Raw genomic sequence first — 14,548 nt, forward strand, 5'->3', positions numbered from 1 at the left:
TATTTCTGAAATGACACCCTTTTACATTTGAAATGGAGCAAAACTAAAGCAGGCTTTCCTTTCATGCTGCAGGGGGGTTGACTCATGCTGTTTTTATGACAGCTGGACTGATGCTGTACCCTGTGGTTTCTCTGGTGCCTGAATAATAACAGTGCTCGCCTCTCCATCATGGCTCCACTGCGGACATGATGCAGAAAGCACACACCAATACAGAATTACCATAATCAACTTGTTTTTTTTAAAGACAAATGGCAGCTGGTATGTTGACAAAGAGTGTTAGATGGCAACTAGTTGTGACGCGATGAAATAATTATACCAAATTCTTTCTGAATAAATAATGCAACTAATTTCAAGAAGGGGTAGGCAGTTTTTTTTTTTAATCATTGGGGGAAAAAATCCATGCTTTCAGCATCTGTGGATTCAAGTAGTCAGATACCTCTTTTTGACCAACGCAAACCTTGTTGTTTTTCTGGGCTGGTGGCAGTTGGTTAAACTTGTGAACCGTCTCAGAAAATGTTTACTTTTCCACAGGCACGTCTGTAATGCTCTCCACTCTACGCGACTATCAGTGTGTTTACATGCACAGTTTAATCGAGCTATGCTGTAGAACCTGATAATGTAATAAATTCACGATAATGTAATAACCCCGATAATGTAATAAAAATCTGCACTTGAGTCCATTGAAAATGTAATAAAACCTGATAATGTAATAACTTCCCGATAATGTAATAAAGTGCATTTCCCAATAATGTAATACACTTTTTACCAATAATGTAATAAAGTATAACATTAATGGGATCACCAACAGGTCAAAGTTGAATGTTTATTAACTTTTGACCCGTTCATCCATTTTTCACAAACGAGGTATCCATGACACACGAATGCATTCAACAGCTTCTTGAAATCTAAAGATGCCTGGTGTTATACTTTATTACATTATTGGTAAAAAGTGTATTACATTATTGGGAAGTTATAACATTATCAGGTTTTATTACATTTTCAATGGACTCAAGTGCAGATTTTTATTACATTATCGGGGTTATTACATTATCAGGAATTTATTACATTATCAGGTTGTACATATGCTTAAAAATCGATTTTGGCGTCTAATCGGACTTCTGTCCTTGTCCCAGTTTACATGCAACTGAGAAAATTGAATATCTGACAGGAACGTGTCCTCCTCATCAACACTGGGTGGCTATTTTTGCGTTTCAGCGGGTTAATATGGCCCCGTTGCCAGTTGACCTCAGCTAAATTGTGTCTTTACAAATGTGGTTCATGGCTTTGTGAGCCTTCATTGGTATCCAAACACAATGTTGTTCTGCGCATCTTGTATGCAGCGATTACGTTAGACTTTGTATGAAAATTAAAAAAAAAAACAGGGATCCAGGGGTAATACTTCGAGAAAAAAGTAGCTAAATTTGTGCGAAAAAAAGTTGCAGATTCACGAGATTAAAAGTGGCAAATTTGCGAGAAAAAAGTTGCCAATTTATGAAAAAAAAAGTGGCAAATCTATGAGAAAAAAAGTTGCAGATTTACCAGATTTAAAGTGTGAATCTGGTAAATGTAAAAAGGTAAAATGTGAGATGTAAATCTGCGAGAAAAAGAAGTAGCAGATTTATGAGAGAAAAAAGTCGGAAAAATAGTGTTTCGTCTTTGTCAAGAATGTCAAGAATACGTTGGTCACGATATTCGTCCCCAGCACCTGACATGTTGGTTCGTGCTTCAAGACCAGCAAAGAGTCGGTGCTGCTCTGGAACCAGTTTTCCTGGTTTTGGTTCTTTGATAATTGAAAAGTGAGGAATTAGTTCAAGATTAGCCACCAGCTCCGAACCAGCCCTGGAACTGCATTGGTCGAAAAGGGGTATGAGAGAAAACTAGACTTCTGCACCTCCTCTTGTCTCTGTTTCCAGGTTTTAGAAATGTGATGGGAGGCTTTGTCCTGTTACATGCCATTGCAAAGAGAAATATTGGTAGAAGGGCTGGAGCAGAGCTGCTGCTGTTTGCCTGTGTAAGCTGGAGTTGAGTGAGCTGCCCAGCTATATTGACAGCTGTCTAAGTATATTTGGCGACCAATTTTAGCTTTTTTTAGACTTTTATCTGTGGTCCAGCTGCACATTGTATTGATTTGTCCAGACCCACACATGGGACCATAAATTACAAAATGGATTGGATTGAAGACGACATGAACACAGAAACTGGTGCTGAAAACACATTATGAAAATGTTTACTGAGGATATATATATATCAAGTTATAACTCATATTCCTATTGACTTACATATAAACCCCCATTAGAAAGAATGCAGGTTTAATGCACTTCCGCATTGGCTTCACTTTTCAGGCACAGAGGTTGCTGCTTGTACAAACTCAACAAAAATATGTAACACAGGAAGTAATTTCTAGATATTTCAATGTGGAAATGTTACATATAATAATTAGGTAGTAGGGCTGGGCGATATATTGATAAAAAAGATATATTGATATATTTTTTTAATGTGATATGGAATTAGGCCATATCACATATGTCGATATAGTTCAATTTGTTTTTCTTTCTTTATATATAAATGCTGCCCTTACTAGGGTTTGTCATATTTAGTTTTTTTTGCAATGTTCATTATTCCTTTCTCATATATATTTCAGAAAAAAAATTTGGCCTATTTTATTGCATAGGCTATTTTTATTTAAGATTGTTTTTTCTAAATGTGCACTTAATGGAGCTTTGATTAAAAAATGGTTGTTATACAGTTTTTATGTTCAATTAAATAACAGGTTTGAATAAAACTACTTGTGACATGTCATAACTTTGACTGAACATTTGCTCTCGCACGATGAAAATATTGGGATATATATCTTATCGATATTCAGCCTAAATATATCAGGATATGACTTTTGGTCCATATCGCCCAGCCCTATTAGGTAATATTAAAGTTTTGTTGGCTCACAGGTAAATCAGAAGTTGAAGTTGTCTCTTCGTATAATTTAAAAAAAAAAAAAAAAAAGATTGCTTGCTCCTTCCTTGCAATCACAGAAAATTATACATATTAAGCTGCACACAATTACACAGAAGTGCATAAAAGTAATGTGTTTTTAACTTCTCTCAGAGAGGAAACAAGGAAACCCTAGAAACAAGATGCGGTTGTCCATCCTTCATATGGAGCAGCAATACAAGGCTTTCCCAGCACAAACACTTATTTACTGAAATGGGGTCTGTTGGATTTCATTAGTGAAACAATACATAGACTGGAAGGACTAATCGTTAAAGGGGAAGACAGAGAGAAAAGAGAGGGGGATAGCAAGTGAATCTGAGAGAGAGAGGATGAGAATGTTAAATGAAGGCAATCTAATCAGGAAGATGTATCTGTCCTGCTCCTCTCTGTCAGACGCTCTAACTGATGACCCTCTGAGTGATGGCTAAAGCCAACGTGTGTGTGTGTGTGTGTGTGTGCGTATCAGAGGTTAATGCATATGTTAATGTGTGTGCGATGGTCTGTGTGTGGGTGTGTGCACTGTGTTTGAGGAAGCATCAAGTCACTCACTATCTGTTGCTTAAACCGTGCAAACAGTGCAATGCTGCAACACGTCCTACGTAAATAATGATATTTTGAAAAATGAATTCAAAAATCTTCAAAATCAAAGATGCACACCTTCGTGCCATATGCAAGCCACATACAAAATCTGAGGTCAGTCTGACTAACGGACGGAGAGATATGAACTAGATACACACACACACACACACACACACACACACATAAATGAAAACACAGAGAAATTGAACAGGGATACATATGGCATGTTCCGGCACAACAACGTAAAAGTACTTCAGAAGCGATCAGCAGCACCGGCGACCCGTTGCTCTGTATAATATGTGGTCAGATAGCCTTCCCAAACGTCAGGCTCACCCGCCGCCTATTGCTGTAATTAAATGATATGACAATGTTCTGAGTGTGCTTTAGCCTATCTAATCAAAGGGAATCTTTTGATGTCCTACTTCATTTATATTGAAAAAAAAAAAAAAAGTTAAGTAAACAAACTCTTTCATAGCGATAGCTTCCATGGCATTAGTTATGATTATAATTAATAATCAATAAAAATTATGTATGACTAAACTGACTGACTAAAATAAATGTGAACCATGCCTGGGTGTAGAAAGAGAATAGCCTATACTAGTGCATGATGATAAGTGTTTTTTTCTTTTCTTTATTGTGCTTGATAATAAGTTAGCTCGCTACTTTTATTTTGACGGGACTTTTATTTTCCCGTCTGTCCGCCGTCATATTAATGAGTGAGGAACTAATTAAAAAGATTAAAAAGGGAGCGAACTTCTTCTTCAGGAGAACTGTATTGGGCACGGGTACTATCGGGAGGATTGTGGCCCATACAAGCACTTGACAATAAGTTGATAATGTCCTCATTGGTCAGTGTTGCTGCCACAAGGTTCCCAGACTGACTCATGCTCACTTATTGCGGCAGCAAAATACAAGATGGCAGTGCCTTGATGACGTCAGTCAAGTTTCATTATATATATTCAAGGTTCATTCCATATATTCGAGAATTCATTATATATATTCAAGGTTCATTCCATATATTCGAGAATTCATTATATATATTCAAGGTTCATTCCATATAATCGAGAATTCATTATATATATTCAAGGTTCATTCCATATATTCGAGAATTCATTATATATATTCAAGGTTCATTCCATATATTCAAGAGTTCATTCCATATATTCAAGAATTCATTCAATATATTCAAAGATTAATTTCCTGAACGGCATGCCATAACATATATATGTATATATATGTATATATATATATATATATATATGTATATATATATATACACACACACACACACACACACACATACACATATATATATATATATATATATATATATATATATATATTACACACACAGAGACACACACACACACACACAGCCACTTCTTGCTTTTATAGATAGATGATTTTATTTTGTCTTTTTTTTGAGACTGAAAATAAAAGTCTGAGTTATTTTTCAGCATAACTCCTGGCTATTGTGATGGTTTTTTTGTCCTCCCCAAGTCTCAGTGTGTTTCCCTGCTCTTCACATTGCAACAGTGCGTTCGGGTAGAGATCAAGTGAGCAAACAAACGACTGGAGGTTCCCTCGCATGAGAGCCAGAGAAGAATCGTTACTCACTCGGACCAGTCAGTGATGTAGCAAAACATGAGGCGGCGAGCGTGATAGGGCAGCCAGCAGACCACGAAGGCTATGACCACCGCTCCTAAAAAACAAGGGAGAGAGATAACATCAGAGGCCAAGAAGAAGAATATAGTAGACAGATAAGGAGCAATATACACACACACACATACATACAACATGCAAGAGATGAAAAAATAATGCAAATATTTGCAAATCGTACACTCCATCAGGCTCGAACAAATAGCAAACATGTAGATTTGTGGACCTAACAAAAGAAAGAATAATGACATCTTCAAGTGTTTGACAGAATATACAAAGAAGTCGTGTGCCACCATTCAATCATGCTCAACAACCCAGAGACAATATGCATAAATTGCCCTCGCACGTCAACAGAGACATGGTTTTGAATTGTATTTCAGTGTGTCTAACATTAAAAACGGAAGGTAAATATTTGTTTGTGTCACAACAATTACTGTAGTTGCATTTAAATGCAAAGTGGGTTCCCTACAGCATGTTTTTTTTTAGGTAAATTATTTTCTACAGACTTTTAGTATATGTACTGTATGTAGTTTCAACAGTTTCACAAGTAAATATATAATATGTATGGGACATTTCATGGACATTACTGTAAAAAAAAGTGTTTTTTCAGGCAGAACTTCATTCCTTAACCACAGTGTTATCGCAACATGAAACATCATTATTATATTTCTTAAAGCATATCTGTATTAGTAATTATGCACTGAAAAAAGAAAATAGTTGAACCAACTTAATTGAATTGTTTCATTTGGTAACACCTAAATGAATTAAGTTCTTTCAAATTAATTTAATAAGTTAGATTAACACAATTGATTTTAAATTAATTTGAAAGAACTTCATTCATTTAGGTGTTACCAAATGAAACAATTCAATTAAGTTGGTTCTTTTTTCAGTGTGCTTCACAACTTATTTTGTTTTATTTTTTTCAGCACAGCAGTCAGTCAGTCGCATGGCACAAGCATGGTAGAATATCATATGGCATTACTAACGACAATAATAAGTAATAATATAAAATTGAGAAACAACTATTCTGCCCTACAAAGCCTAACTGCAGTAACTACATTTTTGAATTTGAGTTATAACTAAAAATGAACTCCTTGATGTCTGTTTCATCTTGTGACAATGATTTAAATTTATATATTTATAAATATTTATATTTTATTTTTATATTTATAAAAATCCAACTCAAACCAAAGCACACCGCAGTAAGTTAATTTACAACAGTCCAATTTGGATAAATAAACAAGAATAATAGAAATGACACGGATTTCGCTACAATGCAAGTTAATGACAGTCATATCCCGTGGCTATTCCATGGATATTTTTTCCTATTGGTTTGTTCCAAGTCACGTGACTTTCAAGGTCCCGGCGGTCAGAACAAAAAACATGGCGGACAGTTCTCTAATTTTTTGTGAAAAAATCAATATTTTGACTTAGTTTCTGCATAAAAATGGATTTTGATCACATTTCTAGCGATAAATATATGTTTTATTTTCTAAATAATCACTCAGTGAGTGTACATAATCACTTTGTATGTTGGAATAGCCACGGGATATGACTGTCATTAACTTGCATTGTAGCGAAATCCGTGTCAGTTTCACGGAAATTTGAGTGATTCCGTATATATATACGGAATATATAATACGGAATCCGTGGCTATTCCACGGATTCCTGTGAGACCATGTTGCTTCAGGATATCATGTTTACTTCATCAGTGACCTCATTTATTTATTTATTTTGCTAATTTCTCAGTGTAATGTGAAAAACTACAACTGATTCAATGCTACGATCATCTACATAATGTTTTGCAGTGGAAAAACTGTGGGTTCACTTTAATTATGTGCTGTGTAAAGCTCCAGTGCAACCAATGTGAATCAGTTTGCCTGGAGGCCTGTAGAGTAGAGAGAGAAAGAGAGAGAGCAACACTGTGTCACCCCCGAAGCTTGTTCAAGTCACAGTGAGTTAGTGCAATGGTGAGTGGTCACAAGTGTGGTTACACTTTTCAAAACTTGATGCAAACAACACTTGCTGCAATAGGATATCACAATTTTTTCTCGAACACACACACAACATCGTTGTCACGCGATGCCCTGGAGACAGACCATCACATCAGCAGGTTAGTATAAAAGAATAAAATGTGACCACCAAGGTACAGAAAGAATTAGAATATCATGTAAAAGTTCAATATTTTTTGTCGATCATTTCAGAAAGTGAAACTCGTACATTATATAGATTCATTACACATAGAGTGAAATATTTCAAGCCTGTTTTTCTTGTAATTTTGATGATTCTGGCTTAGAGATAATGAAAACACAAAACACATATTGTGGAAAAAGTTCAATTTTGGAGTCCACAGTTGGTATTTTGTGTCTCTTTTTTGTAAATTTATGTCTCTTTTTGGGTCCTTTTTGCATCTATTTTTGCCATTTTATGTATTTTCTTTGTTATGTTATGTGTCTTTTGGTAATTTTATTTGTCATTTTTGTGGGGGTTTTTTGGATCATTTTTGCATCTATTTTTGGGTCATTTTTGTTTCCTTTTGGGTCATTTTGTGTCTCTTTTTTGTTATTTTTACATCTATTTTTGGAAATGTTTCTTTTTTACACAGGCACATCTAAAAAAAATTAGAATATCATGAAAAAGTTCAATATTTTTTGTCAATCATTTCAGAAAGTGAAACTCATACATTATATAGATTCATTACACATAGAGTGATATATTTCAAGTAATTTTGATGATTGTGTAGACCTACCTGTAGATGCAGGTTTCTAAACTAAGTGTGTGTGTGTGTGTGTGTGTGTGTGTGTGTGTGTGTGTGTGTGTGTGTGTGTGCAGGAGGGGATAGGTAACTGAGAAATGAGTGTACAAGACCAAGTGAAAAAACATTTCAATTTTGATGGAATATTTCAAAAGAGAAGAAAAATGAGCCTGTGTTTGTCACACAGATTGTGACAGGCTGGAGGTTAGGGACAGGTTTGAAAGGGGAGAGGACGGGGGTTTCTTTTGTTCAGTGTGTGAAATGTTCTAAATAAATAACATGTTCTAAATAAATAAACAGTGTTGAAATGGAGAAGTTTGGACATTTTTTCTTTGACTGAAATTACAGTCTTATTATAACAGAGAGAGGAAAGTACTGAAAAAGTTCCAGTAGCCAGTCATGAAAGAGAAATAAGTCGGGTTTCCTTTAGGGGTCTCAGGCCACGCCTTCTCAAATGTCCCCTCACTCTGGTGTCTCCATTACAAAAAGGCCCCAGAGGGATTAACGAGACTCCGAAGGTGACCTATGGTTTTCGATACATGTCAGATTAAACACGGGAGACGCAACTATGGCCGCCATCGCTAACTGTGCACAAAGTCAGCAGCTGATCACAAACAAAGCAGCATGGCTAATCATGCACAGCGTCTCAGCTGATCATAAATATCGTAATCGTGAATTAACCGGCATCGCTAACTATGCACAGAGTGTCCGGTGCTTGTTGTAAACAGAAAGAGATCACTAAGTGAACACCTCCTGCAGCTGCAACACATACACACTGTACTGCTACAGAGCTAACTGTTAGCCTATTAGCAATTTGCAGACTGGACGCTAAGGGGTTAACATCCCCTCCTGCTCTGTGACTGCAGCTGGGAGAGACTGCTGCAGGAGGACTGTGCCGCTTCGACTCGTTCTTACTCTTCTTAACTAGGCTCGTTAAGAAGAGTAAGAATGAGTCTCCAATAAAACCAGAAAAAGTAGCTGGATTTGTCGCCAGTCACTTTTTTGAAAAATATTCGCTGGAGGGGTATGAAAAGTCACTAAATATATCGACAAAGTCGCTAGGTTGGCAACACTGGCTTTTACAAATGGCGCGTGTTGTTGTGGCGTCGAGTACTACGTCACATCCTGCTTAGCGTTCTATCCAATCAGCAACAAGGCTTTTTTCAGGGGAGAAAAACGTCCCTGCTCTTTGACAAAAGTCCGGTCAATAGACCGCTCAGGACGGCTCATATTCAAATTAGGGGCATTGAGGCGAGTGAGACCCACCTCATTCCGGTAATGGAAATGGAAACACCCCTATAAACAATGACAGGGTTGTTTTGGGTCTGGTCTGCTGACGGGAGGCTGCTATGCAATATGTACTGCTGCTATATACGTTATTGCGCGAATACAGGGAATGAGTGCTTATATCAACTTTTCTCTTATCCCAAAGTGCGTAAATGAAAGAGAAAAAAACTGAAGAAAGGCTGTTATCCTTCAGATGGTCTCCAACAAGCTAATCAGCTAGCTGACAAGCTACTGAAACTGTTATATAACTTATAAATTGTTTATTTACATGATTTACAATCTACAAGAATTTTTAAGAGCACTGAAAAACACGACTAGAGGCTGTGCGTGATGACGTTTAATGTCCCTGAAAACCACTGTAGTCTCATTTAGCCACTTGTTAGCAACCGCCTTTTTGGACACATAAAAACTAAAAAAAACATTTTTAAAAAGTGGGGGAATTTACTAATGTGATTTATGTCGTACAACAAAACATGAACATCTCTTCAGCTTGTGTTAACCACAGACCTTATTTCAGGCATCTAACAAAAAACCCTTTCAAAATCCTCATTGAGTTTGAGAGGATAGACCCAAGGGCGCTAAAATGCTAACTTACTCCTAGGTTTAACAACTCATTCCTGTGGCGCCCTATTGGCTGTGAATTTCCAAGTGCAAGCGCTGCGGTCTGAGAACACAAGTTTTGAGAGTGCATGCAAATGGTTTGAATCCAAGGAGAAGAGTTCAAGTGAGACTGTAGAAAATGTGAGTAAGCATCAAATTTGGAGTGCACACACACACACACAGTTTTGAGCTCAAGGAGAGAAAATCTGAGTGTGGGCAGAGACATTATGAGTGCAAGAGAAGAGGTTTGAGAGAGAGCAGTAAAACAATCTAAACTCAATATCGAGCAATCTCTGTCTCACTCTCAAACTGAAAATCCTGCTCTTAAATGAGGACAGTAGATAAACTCCATACACTGCCTATATTATACCATTTAAAAAAGGGAAGGTTGTGCAATTGCAATCGATGAAAAAAACAAGATGGCTTTAAGGAATATTTTTTTTAAAAGTAAATTTACAAAAATCTGAAGTCCCTAACTTTAGCTCATCAGTTTCTGCCTGCTGGCCACGCCAGGATATGGGATCATGAGTAAAAATAGCAGAAGAAAAACATTAATCAAGCTTTTCCTGCACTGCGCAACAAATCTGATAAAAACAATGATGAAAGGGTATGGGGGAGAGACTCACTGAATGTCTGAATATTAGCTTAAAACTACACTTATCTACACCAGGCAGCAACCTCCTGGTCTGATCAGGGATTCAAACCAGGAAGTGCCTTAAGCTGCATTCTACCGAAAATTCCAGTAGGGGGCGCTGACAACGGCTGCAAAAACATTTCAATGCAAAATAAGGAAACTTCTCACTTGATTTATTACCTCAGAATTTTTTTCTTAGGACAACACAATGGTCTCAATGGCTAGTAAAAAATCTTCAAGACAATTTGATGCTAATAGTTCAAATAATGGCCCCATTTAGAAGAAACTAGAGGATAAAAAATCATGATTTGGGGCGTGGCTATCTTTGATTGACAGGTAGCTAACAATCGTCATCCGGAGAGAAGCAGAACAATGCGTATCCTCAGCAATGTGTCAATAAAGTTATATATAATGTTATATAGATATAAAAAAGGACATTCTTGACCCTTTCACTGTATTTTCACTTAATGACTGAATGTTTATTTGAACGTTTTGTTCAGTAAAAATGTCTTGTTCAGCGTTTGGTTGGACTAACAGACACTCCAAGGAGTCACTGTTCAGTTTTCTGAGGTCAGTAACGTAAATTTTTTTTTTTTTTTTTTTTTTGCTAGCCAAAAATTACATCCCAGTTAATGCTCCAGTTAATGCTAACATGAATTAGCAGCAGCTTCTCTCAGTCAGGTTGAGGTGTAGAGAGGCTGTAGTCAGTGATCAGATCCCTATCCTCCTCCACAGTCCAGATATGTGCTGTGTTCCAATACCCATACTTCCATGAGTACACTTAAATGCAGTACACTATCCGCACTCACAAAGTACACAGATTTCAGCAGCTGAGTGTTATTCCAAATCTAATACTCCGTGATGCACTTACCGGAAATGACGCTCGCGACGGCTGCCGCGGCTCGTCACCCGCGAAAAACTTCCGGCTTTAAACCGCGAAAAAATTATCCTTTGTGTTGTTTAATCTTTACTTCTACAATCCGGCAATATGGCTCCATTAACGCAGCAAATGTGGAAAATGCGCCGGCGTCGTCGGCCGCCATTACAAACATTGTTTTCGAGCTGAGCGGCTCTGCCTGGCTCCGCCTCTTCCGCTACGTAGACAAGATGGCGGCCGTTGAGTGCGTATAGTGTACATCGTTCCACACTCAGCGTTCTGACCGTTATGAGTGCAACATCCGGGTCTTTTAGGTGCACTTCTTTTCACCGCGATCGGAATCGGAACACCCTGTGTACTCAAACTAAGTATAGTGAGTACGGGAAGTATGGGGATTGGAACACAGCAATGGTCTGCTCCCCGTATCGGAAACAAGATGGCGACACAAGATGGCGACGAGTGTAACGCTGAACTTGATGCTTCCAACGGGCCACAAACCAATGGGTGACGTCACGTTCACTACGTACATTATTTTAATACAGTCTATGGTCAAAAGTCACAGGATTTTCTCCTTGGAGGCCACTGTTTGTGTCCCCTGTGAACGTCAACATTTTTAACCTGTTAAGTTAACCTGTAAATTAACTCTCTTTACAAAACTACTCCTACCTACTGTATGTAACTGTGTCAAGTACTTATGTACAGACGTTATTGTAACCAAACTCTGACCTTTTTCAAAACTCTGTGTCAAAACTATGTCTTTAAAACTACCAATGTTAGGTATTTCACAATATTAATAGACAGTTGATACAAACCATTTCATGAGGATAAATTATATCTGTTCCAAGCTGCAAACTACGGGCCAGAAAAGTACATTTAAAATCCTTAATCCTCCATTCTTTCTAATGGCCACCAGGAGGCGACTTCACAAAAAGAAGTCAGTTTTTATTAAAGTCAATTGGAAAATGGCCCGACTTCTCACCTGATTTATAACCTCAGTAAACCTTCTCACAGCGTAGTTGTTGAGATGCATGACCCAATTTACAAAAGGAATAAACACCACATCAAACAAAACATTAGAGGTGTAATCAATCTCTTCTTTTTTTCTCTTTTATGTACATTTTTATTCACTCATATCTATAATCTTGTGATTGGATGACAAGGCTTTATAACAGAGGCCGAGTTATGTAGTCTCTAAATTCTGCCTTTGCTGTCTTCCTCTGTGAAAACAATGACAAAGTGCTCTTTGGCAAAACACCCAACCTGTAACCTCTACAGGCTGTAAAAGTAAGTAATGCTGGCTGCAAAACAGCATGCATTCTTTGAGCAGGTGCATAGATATATGAATATGAATATGTATGAATTAAATCCCTCCTGTGTCGTGTGTTTTGGATTGTATCTTTGGCAGTATCTGTAACTTAATCAGTCCAGGTAACCTGCTGTGAAATAAAGCAAGAGGAAACAGTCTGAAACTTCGGAAAAACAGGTTTGAGTTGCAGAGTCAGCAGTCAGCCAAACTAGGACTATTTATCTGCAGAGCTGCAGGCTCAAGTTTAATGAAGACAGAGGCTTTAAATAAATCAACTGTTTCCTGGCCAGAGCCTTGAAAACACCTACCCAGCAACCACATATCCAAAGGCAATCTATAATTTCATTAAAACTATGGGATATGTTCGAGAACTTTAAATTGAGGATAAATAAGTAAAGTCTGGTCTGGATGGCACCAGCCCCAGAGGGCAGAGATGGACAGAGAAGTTACAGAGAGTTTAACAGACATCAACAATAACTATTTAGAAAAAGCCAGTATTGTTGCTGATGACCTTGTTTGCCTATATAGATCATATCGAGGCATACATATTAAATTGAGACTGTATCTTTACATACATTACCTAAATAAAGAGGACCAGTCTACACATAGTCGTTATTGGTGGTACTGGCGAACGGTCTATTCTGTCCTTTAGGTTGGAGATCTTGTTGCTACTCAACCTTAAGTCGCCAGATTGCTTTACTGATTTACTGTTGGTCTTTTAACGAGATATCTTGAAGTTTTGAGGTTTGACCATTCCATGAGTGATCAGAGACAGGGGTTACATATTATCTGTAAATATCGGTATAGTGCAATTTTTTTCTTTCTTTATATATAAATACTGCCCTTACTGGGGTTTGTCATATTCAGTTATTTTGTAATGTTCGTTATTCTTTTCTCATATAAGTATATTCATTTGCCTATTTTATTTCATAGGCTATTTTTATGTAAGATATTTTTTTATTGAAATGTGCATTTTATGGAGCTTTCAATAAAACTATAAAATAAAATATATAAATAAAACTTTTGGTCCATATCGCCCAGCCCTAATTACAAGGCATTTCACCAGGAGGAATTGCCGACATATCTGTCTGGTTTCCTAACCATGATTAGTGAACAAGACACCAGCTCGGGTGATCTGGGAAAAGATGCAGGACCGGGCATCTTTCCTATAAAAGAGTTCTTTCCTCCTACACAATTAAGTGATCCAAGTCATTCATAAGTTTTCAAAGAAAAAAAGAAAAGAATATGAAGGAGAGAATGGTCGAGAAGAAGCCGGTAGCAAGAACTGCCTGTTTTACTGAGCTGAAGGTATATAAATCATTTTGAAATGAAGACAGGTAGCTGCCAGCCCGGGTTGTGGCTTGACAAGGACATGTTTGTGCTGTTATTTCCTTCCTTCCCTGTATCATGTGTTCTCTAGGTTGTCACTGCTGTCAAAACTATTTTCACACTACAGGATTTTGACTCACAGACAGGTCCAGATATTTAACCTGCTAGATGTCTCCTGGGTGTCTTTGAATCATCACTGTAGCCTTCAGGTTGTGTCTTGGAAAATTCACACAAAGCAATCATCACTTGTGGAAGTGATCTCTGGTCTTTGTTCAGGGATCTCTAAAACTGTCGACGAGTGAAAAATCAAGAAAACTTTTCTGAGCCAACTACTTTTTATCCAATTATAAGTACACATCAGACAAAAACTGGCAACATGTATGCCTCTGTTGTCTAGAGCTGTCAATTGTCCATTATTATAGTCAAATTTAGTCTATTATTAGTATTTTACTATGTTCCTATACACTGTATTGCCACAATCAATGTGGTTCTTGGGGTGTTTCTAAAGACGGATTTCCCTGACACAGCGGAACT

At 37.3% G+C, this 14,548-nt stretch overlaps 1 protein-coding gene across 1 annotated transcript in view; it reads right to left on the reverse strand.

Annotated features, from left to right (window-relative positions):
* Positions 1-14,548, reverse strand: part of ntsr1 (neurotensin receptor 1 (high affinity)) — a 95,919-nt gene that overhangs the window by 11,373 nt on the left and 69,998 nt on the right. The window contains exon 3 of the mRNA XM_059333508.1: positions 5,185-5,269. Within this exon, the coding sequence (XP_059189491.1) occupies positions 5,185-5,269 (85 nt within the window). The remainder of the gene's footprint in view (positions 1-5,184; positions 5,270-14,548) is intronic.

This window comes from Centropristis striata, chromosome 5, assembly GCF_030273125.1.
Source record: "Centropristis striata isolate RG_2023a ecotype Rhode Island chromosome 5, C.striata_1.0, whole genome shotgun sequence".
In the NCBI taxonomy this organism is placed as follows: Eukaryota; Metazoa; Chordata; class Actinopteri; order Perciformes; family Serranidae; genus Centropristis; species Centropristis striata.